The following is a 25,480-nucleotide window of genomic DNA, read 5'->3' as shown; positions in this document are numbered from 1 at the left end:
TCCTATAAAACACACATGCCGCCTCCCACAATCTACCAATAAAGAGATGTCGTGCCTGATTCACCACTGACATTAAACATCACAAATATCAACAAGACAAACCTGATCCTCTAAATGTTGATTTATTTGGCTGTATCCTGTGTGTGTGGGAAATGTCCTCTCTCTCTCTCCTCTCTGACAGCAGTATGCCTAAAGTAATGTACCACGTTACTCACGCTATGATTTAGAACTGCACTGTAGTGGATGGGGGCCTGGATGATGTGTTTATGGTGACCCACACTCGCGCAAGTATGTAGGCAGGCACACACACACACACACACACACACACACACACACACACACACACACACACACACACACAGTGTGACTGTGAGGCAATACCAGTTCCTCTCCTCTCTCCACTATACTTTATTTGCAGTAACTGTCAGCGGTGGAGCCCTGTCCTCTTAATCAGATTTTTATGAACATACTTGTATGGATTACTGAGATCCATGAAAGCGCCAGTCTCTCTCTGTATGTGTGTGTGTGTGTGTGGCATAGCACCTTAACGCTAATGTGAAAAGGAGAGTACTGAAGCAGCTGTGTGCTAGTTTGCACTCTTTCATCTACACTACACACACACACACTTAGGAAAGTTCTCAGGAGAAAGGGATAGAGACAGAGAAAGAAAAAGCGAGAGAAAGAGGGAGGGAGGGGGAAGAGAAGTATTGTGTCTCTATGATGGGATTCTTAATAAAGTAATGGTTGAGGAGTGAAGAGAAGAGAAAGAGTAACCAATATCCCTTTTTTTGGTTTTAGGTTTAAATAAAAATCAAATCAAATTGTATTTTGATCACATGCTCCGAATACAACAGGTGTAGACCTTACCGTGAAATTCTTACTGACAAGCCCTTAACCAACAATGCAGTTGAAGAAATAGAGTTATGAAAATATGTACAAGAAAAAGTTTAAAAAAATAAAATAACACAATAAAATAACAATAACAAGGCTATATACAGGGGGTACCGGTACTGAGTCAATGTGCAGGGGTACAGGTTATTCAAGGTAATTTGTACATGTAGATAGGGGTAAAGTGACTATGTATAGGTAATAAACAGTGTGTAGCAATAGGTAATAAACAGTGTGTAGCAGCAGTGTAAAAACAAAGGAGGGGGGGTCAATGTAAATAGTTCGGGTGGCCATTCGATTAAATATGCACCAATCTTATGGCTTGAGGGTAGAAGCTGTTAAGGAGCCATTTGGACCTAGACTTGGCGCTCCGGTATCGCTTGCCGTGCGGTAGAGAGAACAGTCAATGACTTGGACTTGGGTGACTGTAGTCTTTGACAATATTTTGGGCCTTCCTCTGACATCTCCTACTGTATAGGTCCTGGATGTCAGGAAGCTTGGCCCCAGTGATGTACTGGGCCATATGCACTACCTTCTGTATCGCCTTACGGTCGGATGCTGAGCAGTTCTTTTCTTCCCTCAGTCTCCTGAGGGAGAAAAGGTGTTGTCGTGCCCTCTTCACGACTGTCGTGGTGTGTTTGGACCATGATAGTTTGTTGGTGATGTGGACACCAAGGAACTTGAAACTCTCGACCCATTCCACTACAGCCCCGTCGATGTGAATGGGGGCGTGTTCGGCCCTCCTTTTCCTGTAGTCTACAATCAGCTCCTTTGTCTTGCTCACACGGAGGGAGAGGTTGTTTCACGTTGTCAGTGATCAGGCCTACCACTGTTGTGTCGTCAGCAAACTTAATGATGGTGTTGGAGTTGTGCTTGGCCATGCAGTCGTTGGTGAAGAGGGAGTACAGGAAGGGACTAAGCACACACCCCTGAGGGGTCCCAGTGGCAGATGTGTTGCTGCCTACCCTTACAACCTGGGGGCGGTCCGTCAGGAAGTCCAGGATCCTGTATCAGAGGGAGATGTTTAGTCCCAGGGTCCTTAGCTTAGTGATGAGCTTTGTGGGTACTATGGTGTTGAACGCTGAGCTGTAGTCAATGAACAGCATTCTCACATAGGTGTTCCTTTTGTCCAGGCGGGAAATGGCAGTGTGAAGAGCGATTGAGATTGCGTCATCTGTGGATCTGTTGGGGCGGTATAAGAATTGGAGTGGGTCTAGGGTTTGATCATGATGGTGTTGATGTGAGCTATGACCAGCCTTTCAAAGCACTTCATAGCTACTGACTTGAGTGCTACGGGGCAGAAGTCATTTAGGCAGGTTACCTTCAATTTCTTGGGCACAGGGACTATGGTGGTCTGCTTGAAACATATAGGTATTACAGACTCAGTCAGGGAGAGGTTGAAAACGTTAGTGAAGACACTTGGCAGTAGGTACGTGCATGCTCTAAGTACACGTCCTGGTAATCCGTCTGGCCCCACGGCCTTGTGAATGTTGACCTGTTTAAAGGTCTTGTTCACATCGGCTACGGAGAGCATGGGCAGCTCGCGGCTGGGTTTCCCTTTGTAATCCGTACTTGTTTGCTAGGTCTGCCACATCCGATGAGCGTCAGAGCCGGTGTAGTAGGATGTAATATTAGTCCTGTATTGACAATTTGCCCGTTTGATGGTTCGTCTGAGGGCATAGCAGGATTTTTTTATAAGCATCCGGATTAATGTTCCGCTCCTTGAAAGCAGCAGCTCTAGCCTTTAGCTCGGTGTGGATGTTGCTTCTTGTTGGGATATGTACATGCGGTCACTGTGGGGACGACGTCGTCGATGCACTTACAGTTGTAGTCTGAAGTTTACATACACCTTAGCCAACTACATTTAAACTCAGTTTTTCACAATTTCTGACATTTAATCCTAGTAAAAATCCCCTGTCTTAGGTCAGTTAGGATCACCACTTTATTTTAAGAATGTGAAATGTCATAATAATAGTAGAGAGAATGATTTATTTCAGCGTTTATTTCTTTCATCACATTCCCAGTGGGTCAGAAGTTTACATACACTCAATTAGTATTTGGTAGCATTGCCATTAAATTGTTTAACTTGGGTCAAACGTTTCGGGTAGCCTTCCACAAGCTTCCCACAATAAGTTGGGTGAATTTTGGCCCATTCCTCCTGACAGAGCTGGTGTAACCGAGTCAGGTTTGTAGGTCTCCTTGCTCACACACACTTTTTCAGTTCTGCCCACAAATGTTCTATAGGATTGAGGTCAGGGCTTTGTGATGGCCACTCCAATACCTTGACGTTGTTGTCCTTAAGCCATTTTGCCACAACTTTGGAAGTATGCTTGGGGTCATTGTCCATTTGGAAGACCCATTTGCGACCAAGCTTTAACTTCCTGACTGATGCCTTGAGATGTTGCTTCAATATATCCACATACTTTTCCTTCCTCATGATGCCATTTATTTTGTGAAGTGCACCAGTCCCTCCTACAGCAAAGCACCCCCACAACATGATGCTGCCACCCCCGTGCTTCACGGTTGGGATGTTGTTCTTCGGCTTGCAAGCATCCCTCTTTTTCCTCTAAACATAACGTTGGTCAAACATGGACAAACAGTCATGGCCAAACAGTTCCATTTTTGTTTCATCAGACCAGAGGACATTTCTCCAAAAAATACAATATTTGTCCCCATGTGCAGTTGCAAACCGTAGTCTGGCTTATTATGGTGGTTTTGGAGCAGTGGCTACTTCCTTGCTGAGCGGCCTTTCAGGTTATGTCGATATAGGACTTGTTTTACTGTGGATATAGATACTTTTGTACCTGTTTCCTCCAGCATCTTCACAAGGTCCTTTGCTGTTGTTCTGGGATTGATTTGCACTTTCCGCATCATCTCTAGGAGACAGAACATGTCTCCTTCCTGAGTGGTATGACGGCTGCTTCCTCCCATGTTGTTTGTACTTGCGTACTATTGTCTGTACAGATGAACGCGGTACCTTCAGGCGTTTGGAAATTGTTCCCAAGGATGAACCAGAACTGTGGAGGTCCACAATTTGTCAAGCAACGAGGCAGCGAGTTAGAAGGTAGGCCTTGAAAAACATCCAATTGTTAGAAGGTAGGCCTTGTACACATCCAATTGAATCAAATTATGTCAATTAGCCTATCAGAAGGTTCTAAAGCCATGACATAAATTTGGGGAATTTTCCAGGCTGTTTAAAGGCACAGTCAACTTAGTGTATGTAAACTTCTGACCCACTGGAATTGTGATACAGTGAATTATAAGTGAAATAATCTATCTGTAAACAATTGTTGGAAAAATTACTTGTAACATGCACAAAGTAGATGTCCTAACCGACTTGCCAAAACTATAGTTTGTTAACAAGAAATGTGTGGAGTGGATGAAAAACTAGTTTTATTGACTCCAACCTAAGTGTACGGATGAATCCCGGAACATATTCCAGTCTGTGCTAGCAAAACAGTCCTGTAGCGTAGCATCCGCATCATCTGACCACTTCCGTATTGAACGAGTCACTGGTACTTCCTGCTTTAGTTTTTGCTTGAAAGCAGGAATCAGGAGGATATAATTATGGTCAGATTTGCCAAATGAAGGGGGCGAGGGAGAGCTTGGCACGCCTCTCTGTGTGTGGAGTAAAGGTGGTCTAGAGTTGTTTTTCCTCTGGTGGCACATGTGACGTGCTGGTAGAAATGAGGTAAAACCGATTTAAGTTTCCCTCCATTAAAGTCCCCGGCCACAGGGAGCGCGGCTTCTGGATGAACATTTTATTGTTTGCTTATGGCCTTATATAGCTGGTTGAGTGTAGTCTTAGTGCCATCATCGGTCTGTGGTGGTAAATAGACGGCTACGAATAATATAGAGGATAGAATTAGGGTAAACACAGAGACAGATTGAGTGCTTTAGGGTAAAGTTAGGGTTAAAGCCTAAACCCTTGTGTCTGCCAGGCCACTCAGATGACAGGGAGACTGTCAGACCTGCTGAATGGAGGGTGGAGGAGGGCAGGACACTATCCTTACTATCCTCACCATCTGTTGCCAGACAGGGAAAGTCACCCCAGAACTGCTTACATAAAAGTGTGTGTGTGTGTGTGCGTGCGTGCGTGCGTGCGTGCGTGCGTGCGTGCGAGCGTGTGTATGTGTGTGCATGTATGGTATCCCATGTGTGGGTCTGAGAGATTATGTGTATCCAGTGTCAGATAGGAGAGTGGTAGACAAGCCAACCCCTGGATAAGGTCTGTGTTAATGTGACTTGGATGAAGGGCCAGTCCAAATCTATTGCGTCCCAAATGGAACCCTATTCCCTACACAGTGCACTACTTTTGACCATGGTCCAACAGGTACTGGTGAAAAGTAGTGCACTATGTAGGGAATAAGGTGCCATTGTGTACGCAACCCATATCTACTGGTGATCCTAAGGGGACTGGGCTCTATAATGGCTGCATGATCAGAGGACAGACAGGGGAGGAGAGGCAGGATAATACTGTTTACCTGACAAAACACTAGACAGACAAACACACAGAGACGTGCCCCTGACCTGCCTTAAATCAGCCCTTCCTCAAAACAAAGGGAGCCTGCTGGCCAGGCCCAGGGCCGGGGAAGTGTTTGAGCTGTGTGTGGGGTGGGAGGGATACGTCTGGAGCAAGTTCATGTGGATCCCTATGGTACTGATGATGAGGTTCAAGACAGAAGGTCACAGACAAAGGGATAACATTGAGCTGGTGTTGATGGGAGTGTGGATAGCCCTAATACGGCTGAAGACTCCATTACTATGGGCTACTTGCATATCAGAGGTGTGAAAAGTAGGGTAGGGGTAGCGATGGTGTGGACAAGTGATTGGTGATGTGAGTAAATTTGACATTTGATTAACTTACCACTTCTCTAGGGAGATAGGAGTCCTCTTGGCGTAGGACTAGCAGACTGACTGTTCCTCCCATGGGGGTGACCCTGAGTAGAGCTACCACCTCCTCCTGACTCCTCCCATTCAGGTCTACCCCATTCACCTGGACACACACACACACACACACACACACACACACACACAAACAGGTAGATATAGGGGATGTATTAATACATGTTACTAACTTGTGTTACATGTGCAACTGCCTTGTACTGTCTTGAAACAATTACTAATTCCATTCTACACATAATCATTCTCTGTTTTCATAGAGGAGCTGTGACTGCCTGACATCTATAAATATGGGGTATTTCTAAGAGCGGACATTTTCCAATTACATAGTCTATGATTTTCATGTCATTCTGATTGGACTGTTGACACAAGATTATTACGTTCATTTCCCTATGTTTAGCCACTCAGAGCCCAAGGTAAACAGCCCTACAGGTACTCCACTCTGTGATTTGAAGGGATACTTCGGAATTTTGCCAACAAGGCGCTTTATGTACTTCCCCAGAGTCAGATTAACTCGTAGATACCCTTTTTATGTCTCTGTGTCCAGTATGAAGGAAATTAGAGGTAGTTTCGCAAGCCAATGCTAATTAGCGTTAGCGCAATGACTAGAAGCATGCCAGCAGATATTCATAGACTCAGTCATTGCGCTAACGCTAGTTCGCAATTATGCTAGTTAGCAACTTCTTTCAAACTGCACGCAGAGACAAAAATGTTATCCACAAGTTCACCTGAAGGCTAGAGGCGTCACTACAGACACCCTGGTTCGAATCCAGGCTGTATCACAACCTGCCGTGATTGGGAGTCCCATAGGGCGGTGCACAATTGGCCCAGCGTCGTCCGGGTTTGGCCGGTGTAGGCCGTCATTGTAAATAAGAATTTGTTATAAACTTACTTGCCTAGTAATTGTTTTTTTTTTATTCTGGGGAAGTAGATAAAGGGCCTCATTGCTAAAATATCAAAGTATCCCTATAAGACTCTTTTCAGTAGCAAAGCCCATTCAATCAGCCTTTGTGTCTTAAACATATCCGGTAATGGCATTGGCGTAGACACAACAATCATGAATGACATAGGACATAAAGGCTTAAAGGTGTTTTATTCCATATCACATAAAACAATGTTGATTGGATGTCTCAGAACAACATTCTAAATCTATGGAAGGAAGAGGACAACGTAAGGGTTGGAGCATGACAAGTGTTATGAAGAGGAAGGGGTAAATTAGGAGGAAGAAATAGCCAGAAGAAAGAGACTTCATTAATTCTGCCTCTCACCTCTTGCAGCTGGTCGCCAGCCTTCAGGCGGCCATCTTGGATAGCAGCACCCCGAGCCAGGATGTTCTTGACATAGATGGGGGCGGAGCCTCCTATGGGGACGTCACGTGATGTGATGCTGAATCCAAGACCCTCAGGACCTGCAGGAGGAAAATAATACACCAAACATGAACTGATTGCAGGAGTGAAGGACCTGGTTTTTATGCCCCCTTTTATTATGGATTCCCGAGTGGCGCAGTAGTCTAAGAGACTGCATCTCAGTGCTAGAGGCATCACTACATACCCTGGTTCGATTCCAGGCTGTATCACAACCGGCCATGCTTGGGAGTCCCATAGGGCGGCGCACAATTGGCCCAGCGTCGTCCAGGTTAGGGTTTGGCCGGGGTAGACCGTCATTGTAAATAAGAATTTGTACTTAACTGACTTGCCTAGTTAAATAAAAGGTTCAATAAAATAATATATAAAATAAATCTAAAAGCGCATCAGGAACCAAATATGGAAGGACAACTTTTATTTATGGCTTTGACCATCATGTCAAACCTGTCAAACTACAGTACTTAATAAGTAATCTCAAATGTATTGGTTTGCATGCACGGTCTTCTATTGGGGAAAGAATGGGCGTGCAGCTTAGGTTGTGGTTCAACATACAAAATAAGCATGAAATCTCCAAAGTGTCTAAATATAAGTAAAATCTTTTAACCAAAATTGGGTGTTTGTGATAAATGTGTACTTTATACATGTGTGTGTAAGGACAGCGGGACCACAGATGTGACATGCTTGAATTTAAAACTGGTTGCAGACAAGAATAGCAGCATGCAGAGTAAAGGTTTCTGTCGGTTTGTGTGCAGTCTTTATTCTCCCTTTCTGTGGAGTGTCCACAGGCATTAGACACAGATAATGGTCAGCAATGGGGTGAGAGGATCCTCTGCCTTCACCCATAACACATAATTAGATTCTTTGGATACACCACATATCAGACCAAATAAAGTTTGCTATGCGAAAACATTACTAAATGTTAGAAAACAATGTTAAGGGTTCAGGCATCATAGTTCTGTAAAGATGTTTCCTCCCAAGTTCTGACAATGGCCTTTATACGGTTTTAAATGACTATATATGTGTCCCAAATGGCACCATATTCCCTATGTAGCGTACTACTTTTGATCAGAGCCCTATAAATGTGCACTATGTAGGGAATATGGTGCCATTTGGGACACATCATATAAATTGCCAGACGGGGAAGGCAGGGAAATTCAATAATAGCCTACAAAAGGGAATATCAACACTGACCTTATCGACCGACCAACCCTACACTGTCTTCCCAATAAAGGATTGGTCAGAAGTAGTGGGCCCTGGTCAAAAGTAGTGCACGATAAAGGGAATAGGATGTCATTTAGGAAGCAACCAAAAGCATTGCCAAATGCCAGTAAGGATATGAATGACATTTCCACTTTCAGATGGGGAAGAATGGTTCCACTCAGTGAGTCAGTGAGATGTGTCCCTCCCTGGTAAACAAGTTATCCATTAATATGTGTAACCGGCAGGGTGGCGGGTGTGTTGTTAGTTGAAGCCTTCCTGACAGTAGAGTGATTAGTATTCTTGTTGAAGAGATTGTTCATTTTACTGGCCTGCCATTCACTGTCTGATCGCTCATCATGACCTATTTTCTCCTCTCTTCAGTGTCTCGCTGGTTGATACCGAGGGACTGACTGTGTGTGTGTGTGTGTGTGTGTGTGTGTGTGTGTGTGTGTGTGTGTGTGTGTGTGTGTGTGTGTGTGTGTGTGTGTGTGTGTGTGTGTGTGTGTGTGTGTGTGTGTGTGTGTGTGTGTGTGTGTGTGTGTGTGTGTGTGTATATGCGTGTTGTTTTTGCCTCACTAGCACTAAGATGAAGCCGCAAGAAAACACACTACCCAGCAACTTTGGGTGTATTCTATATTCAGAAATGAAGATATAGATCTTGGAACAAAGAAGGGCACACACCACAACATGCGAATGTTGCTGACAGAGAGGTGTCAACAAAGTTAAGTCATTGAATATACTGAGGTTATTTCCTTCCTGCCAATACAGCAGGAAGAACGCTCTTTACTTATTATAGAGTTATGTAAACGAAATGGATAGATAGGCACATCCCAGTTAGACTAACTAAGATCCTTTCTGCACTAGTAGCCGGTGTCTGCTAATACGGCAGCTGCCCCTACTGCTGTCTGGGATCCTCAGTGTGTACGTACAGTAGTGGAATTGGTTGCATCCAGAATGGATCTTTATTGCCTTTATAGAACCTAGGGCATAGTCTGAATCAGCTGGTCTGTGAAGACCACTATCCTCTACCCTTCTGTTCTGGCAATTCCAATCCATTCAACTTCTCCAATCAGTCTGGTTAGCCGAATCAAACTCTACATTCTAAGATCCCATCGTTAAGGGCTTCCATTCAGGCAATTAGCAGAATGCATCTCTCTCTAATAGCACTGGCTGTAATTAACTAGCATACTGACGTCTTTATTTGGGGTAATAGAAGCTTTTTGGATTAACACTACCAGTCCTGAGATCCCAGCAAAAAATAGGCTTTTCATTTATCTGACGTTATCTGCATATACAGCACTTATATTAAGCCTCACAATTAAGTGATTTACCATTTTATTTTCACGAGAAATTGACAAACAGTTGCATTCATGAGTTTCATTGAGACGTCAATAAAAAAAAATGAGGTCCGCCAAAGAAAATACCTGATAAAAAATGTATATGAACGCATTGAGTACAGAAATAGCTTGCTCACTGCGAAACGAATATCCAACTAGTCAGTGACAACTGTGTGGAGTTTGTGACAGCAACTATGTGAGCTTATTATAGTATTATAGACACTATGTCCAGGGACATTCTATGATCTGTGTAGAAGAACCCCTTACCTTCTAATGGCTCTTGCGTAGCTTGTGAGCATGACAGAGCAAAATGTCTCAGCTTTTCATAGATAGCTTTTAATAGTTTGTAGCTCAAACCATTCGGGCACTACAGATATATTTGTATAAAAGACCAGGCCCCTTCGGGATCAGCCATTGTCTCCCACAATGTTTAAAAGGGGTTAGAAGTGCAAAACACACCGGCGATATGGTTCGGCTCATTGGGTTAAGTCTGAATCCCGTATCCGATAAGCCACTTATGTAGCAAACATGAGGAGACGTAGAATGAGTCTTAATGGGCTGCGTCGGTCTGTCCTTTTGGCTGCATTATTTGATTAAGACACTTTTGCTAATTTCCCAGCAAGGAAGGATGGGGGGTCTCTCTCTCCCTTTCCCTCTGCCTCTCCGGCTGCCTCTCCCTCTCCCCCTCCCCTCATGGAGGAATCAAAACACACAAATTAATAAATAATGGACAAATTGGAAATGGTCTCTGAATACTCTGCAAATGGACAGTTAATTTTGAATTTGATAGGTTCCCTTATGAAAAAAATAATAATTAATTCACATGTGGAAAATCATGTGTCAATAACTGATTTCACTTGGATTCCTACATTTTGGACTTCAAAGTAAATCTCAGCTTTGTTAAAAATACACAGAAAAACGATTATATTTATCACAGTGATTCAGGAGTACCAGCAGAAAAGATCAGCGTACCCCAACAAATCCAGAGATTGTGAGTTCAAATCCCAGGTGGGGTCATTTTGAAAAGTCAGCACAAAGTGATCATATCAAACGTAGTAATTTTGATAAAAGATGTTTACACTATTTTAGCTGAACAGTGTCCCACTTACCTTAAAACCCCATTTCATTGCATCACTTATAAAAACATGTGAAATATGCAGTTTCACATGTGAAAATCGCATCTTCACATGTGAAAATCGCATCTTCACATGTGAAATCATATTTTCACATGTGAAATAGCTGTTTTCACATGTTGAGCTGAAATGTTCATGTTAAAACAAAAGAGACATGCGAGGTCAGTTTTTTACATGTGAAACCATATGTTCGTATGTATTACATTTAGAGTTCACATTTTTACACATGCTTTCACCTCATGTGAAAAACATTCACATGTAAAAGCTCACTTTCACATGTGGAATTTGCACTTTCACGGGTGAAAAATTATTCATATGTGAAAATCGAACTCAGATGTGGAATTGAATTGTAAAAATATAATTAGCAATTTTACAAGTGAAAAACATGTAAATGTTGTCACGTGCAGATCATTGGTATCACAATTCTAAATTTTGCATCCCCATGTTCACATCAAATCAAATTTTATTGGTCACATACACATGGTCAGCAGATGTTAATGCGAGTGTAGCGAAATGCGTGTGCTTCTAGTTCCGACAGTGCAGTGATATCTAACATGTAATCAAACAAATTCACATCGACTAACTTATACACACAAATGTAAAGGGATGAATAAGAATATGTACATATGAATATATGGATGAGCGATGGCCGTGCGGCATAGGCAAGATGCAGAAGATTATATAAAATACAGTACATACAGTTGAAGTCGGAAGTTTACATACACCTGAAATACATTTCAACTCTGTTTTTCACAATTCCTGACATTTAATCCAAGTAAAATTCTCTGTCTTAGGTCAGTTAGGATCACCACTTTATTTTAAGAATGTGAAATGTCAGAATAATAATAGAGATAATTATTTATTTCAGCATTTGCTTCTTTCATTACAATCCCAGTGGGTCAGAAGTTTACATACACTCAATTAGTATTTGGTAGCATTGCCTTAAAATTGTTTAACTCGGGTCAAACGTTTTGGGTAGCCTTCCACAAGATTCCCACAATAAGTTGGATGAGTTTTGGCCCATTCCTCCAGACAGATCTGGTGTAACTCAGTCAGGTTTGTAGGCCTCCTTGCTAGCACACTTTTTCAGTTCTGCCCACACATTTGCTATAGAATTGAGGTCAGGGCTTTGTGATGGCCACTCCAATACCAATACCTTTGATGCACCTGTACTGACCTCGCCTTCTGGATGATAGCGGGGTGAACATGCAGTGGCTCGGGTGGTTGTTGTCCTTGATTATCTTTTTGGCCTTCCTGTGACATCGGGTGCTGTAGGTGTCCTGGAGGGCAGGTAGTTTGCCCCCGGTGATGCGCTGCGCAGACCACACTACCATCTGGAGAGCCTTGCGGTTGTGGGTGGAGCAGTTGCCGTACCAGGCGGTGATACAGCCCAACAGGATGCTCTCGATTGTGTATCTGTAAACGTTGTGAGGGTTTTAGGTAACAAGCCAAATTTCTTCAGCCTCCTGAGGTTAAAGAGGCGCTGTTGTACCCAGTTGCACAGGGCGGGGTCGAGACCCAGGGTCTCGAGCTTAATGACGAGTTTGGAGGGTACTATGGTGTTAACTGCTGAGCTGTAGTCAATGAACAGCATTCTTACATAGGTATTCTTTTTGTCCAGATGGGATAGGGCAGAGTGATGGCGATTGCGTCGTCAGTGGACCTATTGGGGCGGTAAGCAAATTGTAGCGGGTCTAGGGTGGCAGGTAAGGTGGAGGTGATATGATCCTTGACTAGTCTCTCAAAGCACTTCATGATGACAGAAGTCATTTAGTTTAGATACCTTAGCTTTTTTGGGAACAGGAACAATGGTGGCCATCTTGAAGCATGTGGGGACAGCAGACTGGGATAGGGATTGATTGAATATGTCCGTAAACGCACCAGCCAGCTGGTCTACACATGCTCCGAGGACGTGGCTAGGGATGCCGTCTGGGCCGGCAGCCTTGCGAGGGTCAACACATTTAAATGTTTTACTCACGTTGGCCACGGTGAAGCAGAGCCCACAGGCTTTGGTAGCAGGCCGTGTCAGTGGCACTGTATTGTCCTCAAAGCGAGCAAAGAAGTTGTTTAATTTGTCTAGGAGGAAGACGTCGATGTCCGCGACGGGGCTGGTTTTTCTTTTTGTAATCGGTGATTGACTGTAGACCCTGCCACATACGTCTCGTATTTGAGCCTTTGAATTGCGACTCTACTTTGTCTCTATACTGACGCTTTGCTTGTTTGATTGCCTTGCGGAGGGAATAGCTACAGTGTTTGTATTCGGTCATGTTTCCAGTCGCCTTGCCATGATTAAAAGCGGAGGTTTGCGCTTTCAGTTTTGCCCGAATGCTGCCATTAATCCACGATTTCTGGTTAGGGAAGGTTTTAATAGTCACAGTGGGTACAACATCTCCTATACACTACCTTCTAAACTTGCTCACCGAGTTAGCGTATATGTCAATGTTGTTGTCTGAGGCTACCCGGAACATATCCCAGTCCACGTGATCGAAGCAATCTTGAAGCGTGGAATCCAATTGGTCAGACCAGCGTTGGACAGACCTGAGCACGGGCGTTTCCTGTTTTAGTTTCTGTCTATAGGCTGGGAGCAACAAAATGAAGTCATGGTCAGATTTCCTGAAGGGTGGGCGGGGGAGGGCTTTCTATGCATCGTGGAAGTTAGAGTAGCAATGATCCAGAATGCTACCAGCTTGTGTCGCACATTCAATATGCTGATAGAATTTAGGAAGCCTTGTTCTCAGATTAGCTTTGTTAAAATCCCCAGCTACAATAAATGCAGCCTCAGTATATATGGTTTCCAGTTTACATAGAGTCCAGTGAAGTTCTTTCAGGGCCGTCGAGGTATCTGCTTGGGGGGATATACACGGCTGTAACTATAATCGATGATAATTCTATTGGTAGATAATGCAGTCAGAATTTAATTGTAAGGAATTCTAGGTCAGGTGAACAAAAGGACTTGAGTTCCTGTATGTTGTTATGATTACACCATGAGTCATTAATCATGGGGAATACACGTAAGATCCCATGTCCAGGGTGGAAGTCCGAACAAAGGATCCGCTTCGGGAAAGTCGTATTCCTGGTCGTAATGTTGGTAAGTTGACGTTGCTTTTATATCCAATAGTTCTTCCCGGCTGTATGTAGTAACACTTGAGATTTTCTGGGCTAACAATGTAAGAAATAATACATTAAAAAACGAATAACTGCATAGTTTCCTAAGGACCTGAAGCGAGGCGACCATCTCTGTCGGCACCATTTCTTGATTATATTTCCCGATATCATGTTTTCACCTGCTCAAATGTGTAGTTTCATGTGATCACATGTTGCTTTTACATGTTGTCACCTGTTATCACATTAACATCACATAAGATCGCATGTGATCACATGAAATTCATGTGGTTTTTCCGTAAGGGTTGTACATAATCTTGTGTAATTTGTCGTCACACGAGTCTCATAACAGTTCATGAAAGCTTACAAGTGGGACAATTCAGCACTCGAGCCAGTTAAATTGTCTAAGAAATACATTCTGACATTTGTATAAGAATTATGGGTTTCATTTTGAGTTAAAACATAAACCGGTTTGCCTAGTGCAAATAAACCAAACTCCTGGCACTGGGCTTTCTCTGGACTAAACCCAACAAATAAACCAAACTACTGACACTGGGCAGTCATTTTGGTGTGTGTGTGTGCGCACTAGGCCCTGTGTGTGTAGAGAGGGTGCAGCAGCAGGTCGAATTCATCATCTAACCCTCACAGTAATAAGCAAGGAATTAAACCCACGTAGCATTGCCACGTACAAAACCCCTTCAAATCCGCTGTTTACGCTGGGGATTTCTGTGAACATATATTGCAGCGATATGAGATGGCGGCTCCCAGAGAGCATGCTGCTTTTAGCCTAAGCCTCCTGCTGCCCTCGCCGTGCGCCAGTATTCCCTGAAGCTTTTTCTCTATGCCCCGTGAAACCTTTCAACGCTCAACATCTGCTTCATCAGACAGCCTGTACTGAGTGTGTGTGTGTGTGTGTGTGTGTGTGTTGGTGTTGGACATAATAGACCTTTCTGGTTTGCTTTTCTGCTACAGAGGCCTGTGAATATCTCACACAGTTGTGCCCTGCCTGTTGTAGTTAACTGCATCTTTACGGCTTGCTTCTCCAACTGTGAATGCTAATAGAATTGAATGCAAGCACCGACTGAGAGGGCTAATTTCACCCTTTTCTTTTAACATGCTGAGAAAAGTCTGATAATGGCATTAGGGCAGAACAACGTGCCAAAACAAAGAAAGGAAGAGTGAGTGAGTGACATGGAGAAATAGGAGAGGGAGAGAAAGACGGGGAGAGAGCGAGAGAGAGATTTGAAGTGACGTTTGTAAGCAGCATTCAGCATACCTCATTCTACCATCCACCTTTTGAAGTCTGTCACACTCAAAGGAGGACAAAACGGTTCTTGGAGTGTGTGCGTGTATGTGTGTGTGTGTGTGTGTGTGTGTGTGTGTGTGTGTGTGTGTGTGTGTGCGTGTAGGTGTGTACGTGTGTGTATGTGTGTGTGCATGTGTATCCCTAGTGCTCTCCTCCCCAGAGTGTTGTGTGCAGCTAAGATGCTGCTGTGATGCAGAACAAATGAGATTTGGGCCTGTACGTGAGTTAGTGGAGCAGTGCTGGATACAGTCCTTCACAATGAAATATCAACACTTTGAAGTCTCTAACAGTATTAGTTACACAACACTCATCTCAACTGTAGCTAGGATAAGAACGGACACTTGAGAGATATCCCCTCTTATTGAAGTGAATTAAAGGACCTTTGAAAGCCCTATGAATATACCCCCAAAAATAATATTTGTAGTTTCACAATAATAGTGTTTGGTTGTTTGTGTGTGTGTTTTTGTTCGTGTGTGCATTCTGCATGGCTGCATGTGTTTACCTTTCTTCAGCTGGATGTTAAGTCTCCGGCCTGTTTTCTTGAAGTAGCCTGCAGTAGGGTTGGCACTGACTTTCCTCTGCAGGGATGGAGAGGGGGCCGAGGAGACGTTGTTGCTTCCGCTGTGAGGTAGCGAGGTGGAGAAGCGCTGGTCTGGTACACGCTGTGGTAGAGGACCATGGTTCTGGTGTTTGATGTTGGGGATGGGAATGGGGTGTGGTCTTGACCTGGAGGACATCCTCTGTGGGTTGTGGTCCAACCCCACCCCCTCGTGGACCACCAGACTACCCCTTTCCCCGGGCTGCGGGGCCTGGGGGTCCGAGGCCTGGCTGGAGGTGAAGCTTCCCCGGTTACCCCTCTCCCCCCTCGGACATGGGGGGCTAAGCTCCTCCTGGGAGAGCTGCTCATACTGGCTCTTCATGGAGGCTGGGACCACATGGAACAGAATGACAGGAGAACGCATGGCCTGCCTGAACATGTTCTGGGCTCTGGAGTAGAGAGGAAAGGAGTCAGCAACACACAGCATTACATTAGCGAGGGCATGATAAGAACATGAGCTAATGCACTTTTATCAGTGTACTAAAACAGATAGAGAGAGGTCAAGAAGAGAAGTGAAGAAGAGGCAGCATACAAATCATTACATTAGCTATAGCTTGATAAAGGGTCATGTACAGTGTGACATGGCAGCTTATTGATAAAGAGAGAGAGGCTACACAGAAGTGAAGAGGAGAGGTCAACAGCTCAACGTGGATAACCATAGGCTAATAGTAGCGAAGCACTGGAGAAGAAGCTAATTCAGAGATTCCATTAGCTAGATACTGTATGTGCTGTGTAAATGGCAGCATAGTCTCAGGAGGAGGATGAGCTCAGCTTCAGCATTGGAAGGGTGAGACGTTGAACCACAATGAGATTCAGCCAGTCAACATTATACATTCAAATATCTATCAAATAATTGTGTGTGTTTGTGTATGGAAAGGGTTTATGGGTGAGGCCCCTGTTCACTAGACAGTACAATGATAAAACAAGGAAGATGATGATGGGCGACGTGCAGTAAACACAACAAAGTCGCCACACATACAAAGACTTGTACTTTATACAGAATGGACAAACTCCTGTATTAGTTTGGAACCAAATAAGAAAAGCCGCTTTTTTTTCTCGCTCTGATGCGGCATTGTTTTGTCCTGAGCTCAGACGCCACTTAGCATATAGATAGTCTGGCCTGGAGCAGCCCCATCGGTCCCACGGCATAAGAGGATAAGGGCCTTCAGAGGGTGTGTGTGTGTGTTTGTGCGCGTGCGTGTGTATGTGAGTAGCGTAGCAAAGGATGATGTGATAGCCAACAATCCCCCCTCGCGTTCTCAGCCTCTCCATTATCACGCCCATGATACCGCATTGAACCCGTCCAAATGAGTTATTGACAATCGCTAAGCCGCTTCCGCCGTTATAAACAGCACTTCATTTGGAGCTCTTTCACCTCAGTGCGGAGCGGAGTGTGCCGAGACACTTCTTTGGGATTTGGTCCTTCATTCTTATGTTAATTTCTCCCTCAAATCATGTGAACTGCAGCAGCCTACGGTGGGTAATGAGAGGCACAGTGACACTCCAGTAATCAGACGATGAGGAGACAGCAGCTCAGCTTTCTGATTGAATAATAAATTACCCCATCAATGCATCATTACATTTAGTTAGATTAACCGCTTCTAAATATTTATCCATGCAAAACAATCCAATAAGATTATAATATCACTTGGAATTATCTCCGTACGGTGCAGTGCACAATCAAGGAGAGTAGAGAGAGAGAGATTGTAAAAAGTGATTTACTTCGCCACTAGAATCATATTGTGGTGCGGTGCGGTCACGTTTGTGAATGCTGGTGAGAGCTGTGAGCCATGTGTATGCGGAGCGATACAAAACATTTCTCCCTTGTGGATTTGGTTTGCAAAGTACACATACACCTCTTTCACGGCAGAGAGGCCAGGGAGGTAGTGTGGATGTTTACCAATGAAAAGTCAAGCACAATATTTACTATTGCTAAACACTTCAGTGGCTTGCCAAGTCTAGATGAATGAATGAACAATGTAGCTAGCTAAGTAAGTACAACAGTTTTGAGTTTTGAAGGCTGGACCAGGTTATAACTGTTGCCAAACTTGGTCACAAAGTGTATTTAGAAAATGTGAAAATGCTTTATTATAAAGATATACTCTAACAGAACACAAGCAAACTGAACTAGGCCATAAGGGGAAGGTACTGTATGTTTGATGACCAGTGTATTAATTAAAACAACCTACATGTAGTGTCCCCTCCACATGTACTCTCTGTATAGCTTATAGCCAGGCAGACCCTACCACATCAACAGACACCCCATCGGGCCTCACCCTAAGACAGCTAATTGTGAATCCTGAAAGCTCCATCCTAGCCAGCACTAAACCAGGCAGGAGCTCTTCCTAATGGGGAGGATATCAGTCAGGGCAACCTCCTTCCACATGCTTGCTTTGGGTCAGGGTCTGGACAAAATGCAATATATTTCTCATCTCTGGAAAAGACAGCACCAATATGACTCTAGAGCTGTGTTAGTGTGTGTGTCCCCTCCTAGCTCCATGTTGCGATGGCCTTGTATCTTCAATCCACTTTAGGAAATGAAAAGTAGCAATAAATCAATAGAACAGAGGAAGGTGAGGCTCGGGCGCTAAGGTATATTAACCTCACGCACAAAGTAAACTGCCTGCTACTCAGGCCCAGAAGCTAGGATATGCATATTATTAGTGGATTTGGATAGAAAACACTTTGAAGTTTCTAAAACGGTTTGAATGATGTCTGTGAGCATAACATAACTTATTTGGCAGGCAAAACCCCGAGGACAAACCATCCAGGATGGTTTGAGGTGACAGTGTTTTCAATGAGTTTTCTATGTAGATCTGTATTTCTAAGGCATTGCTTGCAGTTCCTATCGCTTCCACTGGATGTCAACAGTCTTTAGAAATTGGTTGATGTTTTTCCTTTGTGTAATGAAGAAGTAGGGCTGTTCAGAACGAGGGTCGAGTCTAGTGTACTGTTGTGGTTGGGGCGCACAACCTGAAAGCTCGCTCCACTTTGTTTTTATCCGCTATTGAACACAGTTTATCCCGTCTTAAATTTGATTAATTATTTACGTAAAAAAATACCTAAAGTTGTATTAGGAAAGTTGTTTGAAATGTTTGGACAAAGATTACAGGTAACTTCATATATTTTGTAGTCACGTTGTGCGGGTTGGAACCGGTGTTAATCTGGATCAAACGCGCCAAATAAATTGACATTTTGGAGATATAACGACGGAATTAATCAAAAGAAATTACCATTTGTGATGTTTATGGAACATATTGGAGTGCCAACAGAAGAAGCTCTTCAAAGGTAGGGCATGAATTATATCGTTATTTCTGAGTTTTGTGTCGCGCCTGGCGGGATGAAATATGATTGTCTGTGTTTGTTTGATGGGGTGCTATCCTCAGATAATCGCATGGTTTGCTTTCACGGTAAAGCCTTTTTGAAATCTGACACCGTGGCTGAATTAACAAGAAGTTAAGCTTTATTTTGACATATTGCATGTGTATTTTCAAGAATGTTAAATATTTACAATTCTGTAGTTTGAATTTGGTGCCCTGCACTTTCACTGGATGTTGGTCAGGTGGGACGTTAGCGTCCCATCTAGCCTAGAGAGGTTAAGGTTGGTAAGGTCAGAGGGGTAGGGGTGCTAAGGTATATTAAGGTTGGTAAGGTCAGAGGGGTAGAGGCTCTAAGGTATATTAAGGTTGGTAAGGTCAGAGGGGTAGGGGCGCTAAGGTATATTAAGGTTGGTAAGGTCAGAGGGGTAGAGGCTCTAAGGTATATTAAGGTTGGTAAGGTCAGAGGGGTAGAGGCGCTAAGGTATATTAAGGTTGGTAAGGTCAGAGGGGTAGAGGCGCTAAGGTATATTAAGGTTGGTAAGGTCAGAGGGGTAGAGACGCTAAGGTATATTAAGGTTGGTAAGGTCAGAGGGGTAGGGGCGCTAAGGTATATTAAGGTTGGTAAGGTCAGAGGGGTAGAGGCGCTAAGGTATATTAAGGTTGGTAAGGTCAGAGGGGTAGAGGCGCTAAGGTATATTAAGGTTGGTAAGGTCAGAAGGGTAGAGGTGCTAAGGTATATTAAGGTTGGTAAGGTCAGAGGGGTAGAGACGCTAAGGTATATTAAGGTTGGTAAGGTCAGAGGGGTAGAGGCTCTAAGGTATATTAAGGTTGGTAAGGTCAGAGGGGTAGGGGCGCTAAGGTATATTAAGGTTGGTAAGGTCAGAGGGGTAGAGGCGCTAAGGTATATTAAGGTTGGTAAGGTCAGAGGGGTAGAGGCTCTAAGGTATATTAAGGTTGGTAAGGTCAGAGGGGTAGAGGCTCTAAGGTATATTAAGGTTGGTAAGGTCAGAGGGGTAGAGGCTCTAAGGTATATTAAGGTTGGTAAGGTCAGAGGGGTATATTAAGGTTGGTAAGGTCAGAGGGGTATATTAAGGTTGGTAAGGTCAGAGGGGTATATTAAGGTTAGTAAGGTCAGAGGGGTATATTAAGGTTGGTAAGGTCAGAGGGGTATATTAAGGTTGGTAAGGTCAGAGGGGTATATTAAGGTTAGTAAGGTCAGAGGGGTATATTAAGGTTGGTAAGGTCAGAGGGGTATATTAAGGTTGGTAAGGTCAGAGGGGTAGCGGCTCTAAGGTATATTAAGGTTGGTAAGGTCAGAGGGGTAGGGGCTCTAAGGTATATTAAGGTTGGTAAGGTCAGAGGGGTATATTAAGGTTGGTAAGGTCAGAGGGGTATATTAAGGTTGGTAAGGTCAGAGGGGTATATTAAGGTTAGTAAGGTCAGAGGGGTATATTAAGGTTAGTAAGGTCAGAGGGGTATATTAAGGTTAGTAAGGTCAGAGGGGTATATTAAGGTTGGTAAGGTCAGAGGGGTATATTAAGGTTGGTAAGGTCAGAGGGGTATATTAAGGTTAGTAAGGTCAGAGGGGTATATTAAGGTTGGTAAGGTCAGAGGGGTATATTAAGGTTGGTAAGGTCAGAGGGGTAGAGGCTCTAAGGTATATTAAGGTTGGTAAGGTCAGAGGGGTAGGGGCTCTAAGGTATATTAAGGTTGGTAAGGTCAGAGGGGTATATTAAGGTTGGTAAGGTCAGAGGGGTAGAGACGCTAAGGTATATTAAGGTTGGTAAGGTCAGAGGGGTATATTAAGGTTGGTAAGGTCAGAGGGGTAACTATAGGTCACCATAAGGCGTTTATGGAGAATCACTGAGGGCACCACTCTCACATTTTAAATAGTCTGTATCTGACTCATAATGCTTAAATACAATGTATTACTGTACATTTAGGAGAGAGAAAGGAAGAGACAGAGGCAGAGAGTGAAAAGCTTATGAAAGATAGGTTTCAGAAAGTTAAGAGGTAATGTCAGGTAAATGTTGAATATGCCCCATCTCTGTAGGTCAAGACAGAGGCGAGGTCGAGGGGGGGGGGGGGGGCTTACTGTTCAAATCGGATGTTCCTCAGATCCCCGTTATTAATCTTGACGACACAGTCGTTCTCCTGGAACAGACCTTCCTGCTCCGCCTTGCCCCCGCGCTCCAGACGCTTCACTAACAACCCAAGGGTCCTGGAACAACGGTACACACGTTACACACACGCGCATGCGTTACGCACACCTTACAGACTTTGAACTTACTCCACACACACATATAACACACTCTACAGACCAGGTCAAACCACACGTTATAGTACACACACTTCACACACACCAAGCACAAGACTTTTCACACAACAATTCTTATCCATTTAACCCACACAACTAGGAATTGTCCTCTGCATCCATTTAATTGAGATTAGGGAATTCATTAGAAAGATTGTCATGTAGGGAAAAGTCAAAAGAGACAGGACGATAAGTAATGGAATGTAAAAAGACGGGTTGTGAAGAAATGCATAGAACATGCCATTACTGTAGAAACACTGACATGTAACTATTACTGTAGAACCACTGACTAGTTACTATTATAACCCCCGACTAGTAACTATTACTGTAGAACCACTGACTAGTAACTATTACTGTAGAACCACTTACTAGTAACTATTACTGTAAAAACAGACTAGTAACTATTACTGTAGAACCACTGACTAGTAACTATTACTCTAGAAACACTGATTAGTAACTATTACTCTAGAAACACTGAATAGTAACTATTCAATTAAATTAAATTGTATTGGTCACATACACGTGTTTAGCAGATTTTATTGCGTGTGTAGTGAATTGCTAAATATTACTGTAGAAACACAATAGTAACTGTTACTGTAGAAACACTGAATAGTAACTATTGCTGTAGAAACACAGCATAGTACATATTACTGTAGAAACACTGACTAATAACTATTACTGTAGAAACACTGAATGGTACCTTTTACTGTAGAAACACTGAATAGTAACTATTACTGTAGAACCACTGCATAGTAACTTTGTCAAGGGATCTTCCTAATATACCTTCCTCAGTATCTCCAAATCAATATCATAAATCAGATGAGATTAGTGACACCAAAACTAACTCACAAAACTTTAGCCAGGATGAGGCAGGTTGACATATACTATGTTCTCTCTTCCCAGAAATGCTGTGGTGTGTAATATTGAGCTGTCCCCTTCCCTTCTTCCTGTGAAGGACATCTAAGTGCTAATCCTGGTCTTCAGACTAGTGAAGGTCTTATGGCTTCAGTGACGCTCCGCTGTCTGTCTGTCGTCTAGCTTCGCTTAGCCAGGGCTTAAAAAGTGAGCAGGCAGCATTGTTATAAATACACGTGCACGCACACAAACACACACACCCACATACACACACACACACGCACACACAAATGCACAGCCTGCCGTCTCAGCAATCCCCTCCAAGCTCCACAACCTTTACCTTCAAACCCTGATGCAGTAAATAAATACATCAGAAAGCAGGTTGGGGTTTTAGCTCTCTCTCGCCCTCCGAATCACCGCGCTACCACAGACGTGTAAAAAGATCTGATAGACGCACAGACAGCAAAACCATAACTCCTGTTTCAAAGGACCAGGAGAAGCTGCAGGTGTACTGTCTGCACTCAGACTGTTGTTGCCACTTCTGATGGGAAGTCTTAAGACTTTAAGGCTCCTGAGACTCAAGTAAGGTAAAAACTTCTTTAGGGAGTGAAAAGAGATTGAATATTAAGTGGGATTTATTTCTGATTGACATTTTGGATGGGATTTCTGATAGGGCTAGAGGGGGGGTTGCATAAGTAGACAAGGACAGTAGGAGGTGAAAAACATACTATTTTCTCAGTACTTTATTAGATACGTAAACATAAACAACAACCCGGGAAATCGCAAAGAAGAAGAAAAAAAAGTGATTTTCTTCCAGGCGAGCGAGGCTCAATTCACGGAGCTGTTTAGCGTTTCAGCCGAAAGGGGCACGCTGCGGCCACCAGCCGCCTCAGCTCATTAGTTTAATTGGCTGTATAACATGGGCATGCTCACTCACCACCACAAACTCATCTCTCTCCTCAATGGGGGTAAATGGCACATTACTAAGTCCGAATTATGTGGTACAAAAGGCTTTTGTCCACTCACACCGCCGACGAGCAGACTAAGCAGGCTGAGGCTTCATAAATTGGCTGATAAGAGTGGTGGGGAGAGAACCATAGAGTCATTATAGACTAGCGAGGTGGTGTGGAAGCAAGACAATGGATGCATCCCAAAAGGCACCTTTATAATGGACTACTTTTGACCAGGGCCCATAGGGAAGTGTTTGAGATGCAGCCTATCTAGTGTAGCAACTGATCTTAGATCAGTGTTTTACTGGAGTTCAAGGGCTTTATAATGAACCCAGATGGAGCTGATGCTGATTAGTAATCTGTATTCAGTACAGTGTCTCATGATTGGGCATACAATTGGGCTTTTTAGTGATTTGATCACCACTAATAAAGGTGCCCTCATTCTTAATGATAAATGCATTAGCACACTTTCACATCTGTCTGTCTCATATGCTACTGGACATTTGCTAAGATGCTCAACACTCACTCCATTCAAACTAGTAGGCATTATTTAAGATGTATTGAGTCATCCATCAGTACATTAACATTAACTGTATTGAGTCATCCATCAGTACATTAACTTTCAGTAATTCCCAGACGTCCTGCTTATTCCCTACAGGAATATTTCAGCCTGGATTTCTGGAAAATCTGGGACTTCAAAAATATAAGTTATCAGAATTGTACAACTCTACAGGCGAGTCTGTTCGAGAGACTTGTGGAATACTAAGTCCATCCCTTCATCTGCTCATATGCAGACGCTTTGCATGTTGATTGAGAGAGAGTTGAGGAGTTGAGCTGAGGAGACTGAGCGACAGAGACCACCTGTTCCCATCTACTGACTTTAATTGAATAATAATGCAATCAGGATCCATTTACGCAGCGCAATTATGTCTGCGTCTTGTTTACAGTTCACAGTGGTCACAGAAGGAGATCTCATTATTGAAATGGTGGCGGTGTCGCATCTGCACGAGAGAGAGAGAGAGAGAGAGAGTGTGTGTCTCTCCCCTATCCAAGTCCCTCTCTCCCCTGCAGCTGCAAAGATCCAGTGGCTGCTGTGCTAGCATCGCTGTGACAGCAGACACTTTGAGTGTTCCGTCTGGGCCGGAAGTCTGACCCTGCTCGTCTGGACGGTAATGAGACAGCCCTCGGCAGCTAACGCCTGACGTCCTGGAGGAAGAGCTGAGCAGTCCATTAACATCATCTGACTAACCAGTCTTTGTCACGTTATCTAGTTTGGGACATAATTGAAGGAGCTGATGAGGAAACAGTATGCATGGCCCCATACGGAATAATATGTTGCAACAGTGATAGACAGTGGCCATTTCTAAAGGCCAAAGTCAAAAGGACCACTTTGAAGCAGAAAACAAACAGTTTAAGCTAGTTTGTCAGGAGGCTTTATCCAATATCAAAATCATTGACGTTTATAGTCATTTAATCATATTGTTTATTATATTTACAATATCTAATATCGATATTTCATCGTTCTCTCTTTCTTTTCTGAGCCAAAGCTAAGGCAGTATACTGTGAGAATCCGACGCTCAATTCTCAAAGGTCAAGCCTATTTCTAGTTCAACAACATCATGCTAGTTTCTCAGGAACGGCAATAGAATCAAAGTCCTGAGTGAGTTATCTTAATGAAATGGCAACAGCAACCTTCAATGACAAAGTCCCACATGATATCCCATATCATTTCTTTCATCAGTATTTTCACCTCTTTCCTTTGTGTTTCTTCCACTGTGTGCTGGTGTCCCAAAATGGCACCCTATGCCCTATATAGTGCACTACTTTTAGCAGTACTGGCCATTTGGGACACATTTTTATGTTACCGTGACCTTGGGGGTGACCACTGTGCCAATCCATTGGTGTACATGTAGGACCCATGTTATGGATTCTCTTTTAGTTTGATTGTATTGGCCAGTTCCTGCTGATTGTGAATAACTAAAAACTCTGATATATTCAGCATCATGCTCTTGTCATCACTATTCTTCACCGAGGAGGGTCAAACGCCTAAATAGATATAGTCGCTAGAAGGATTTATCTCTCCCCCAAAAAGTCACCTTCAAACCAGAGGACTGACGTCTGAAGTCCATTGTCTCCCGTGGATAGAACTCGTAACATAGAACTCAGAATAAAAGGAACGTGTAGAACACAGACTATACAGCCTCCAGTCAA

General features: G+C 43.5%; 1 protein-coding gene across 4 annotated transcripts in view; it reads right to left on the bottom strand.

Annotated features, from left to right (window-relative positions):
- The window catches only part of LOC139583730 (partitioning defective 3 homolog), a 599,078-nt gene that overhangs the window by 275,858 nt on the left and 297,740 nt on the right, over positions 1-25,480 (bottom strand). For all 4 annotated transcript variants that reach the window (XM_071415128.1, XM_071415130.1, XM_071415129.1 and 1 more), the window contains 4 exons: positions 21,246-21,371; positions 15,735-16,219; positions 7,059-7,198; positions 5,756-5,884 (listed from right to left, as the gene is read on the bottom strand). In XM_071415128.1, coding sequence (XP_071271229.1) covers positions 5,756-5,884; positions 7,059-7,198; positions 15,735-16,219; positions 21,246-21,371 — 880 coding nt within the window. The remainder of the gene's footprint in view (positions 1-5,755; positions 5,885-7,058; positions 7,199-15,734; positions 16,220-21,245; positions 21,372-25,480) is intronic.

The sequence above is a fragment of the Salvelinus alpinus genome, chromosome 8 (genome assembly GCF_045679555.1).
Source record: "Salvelinus alpinus chromosome 8, SLU_Salpinus.1, whole genome shotgun sequence".
Lineage (NCBI taxonomy): Eukaryota > Metazoa > Chordata > Actinopteri > Salmoniformes > Salmonidae > Salvelinus > Salvelinus alpinus.
The sequence above is the reverse complement of the archived record's forward strand: the minus strand, read 5'-3'. Positions and strand labels throughout refer to the sequence as shown.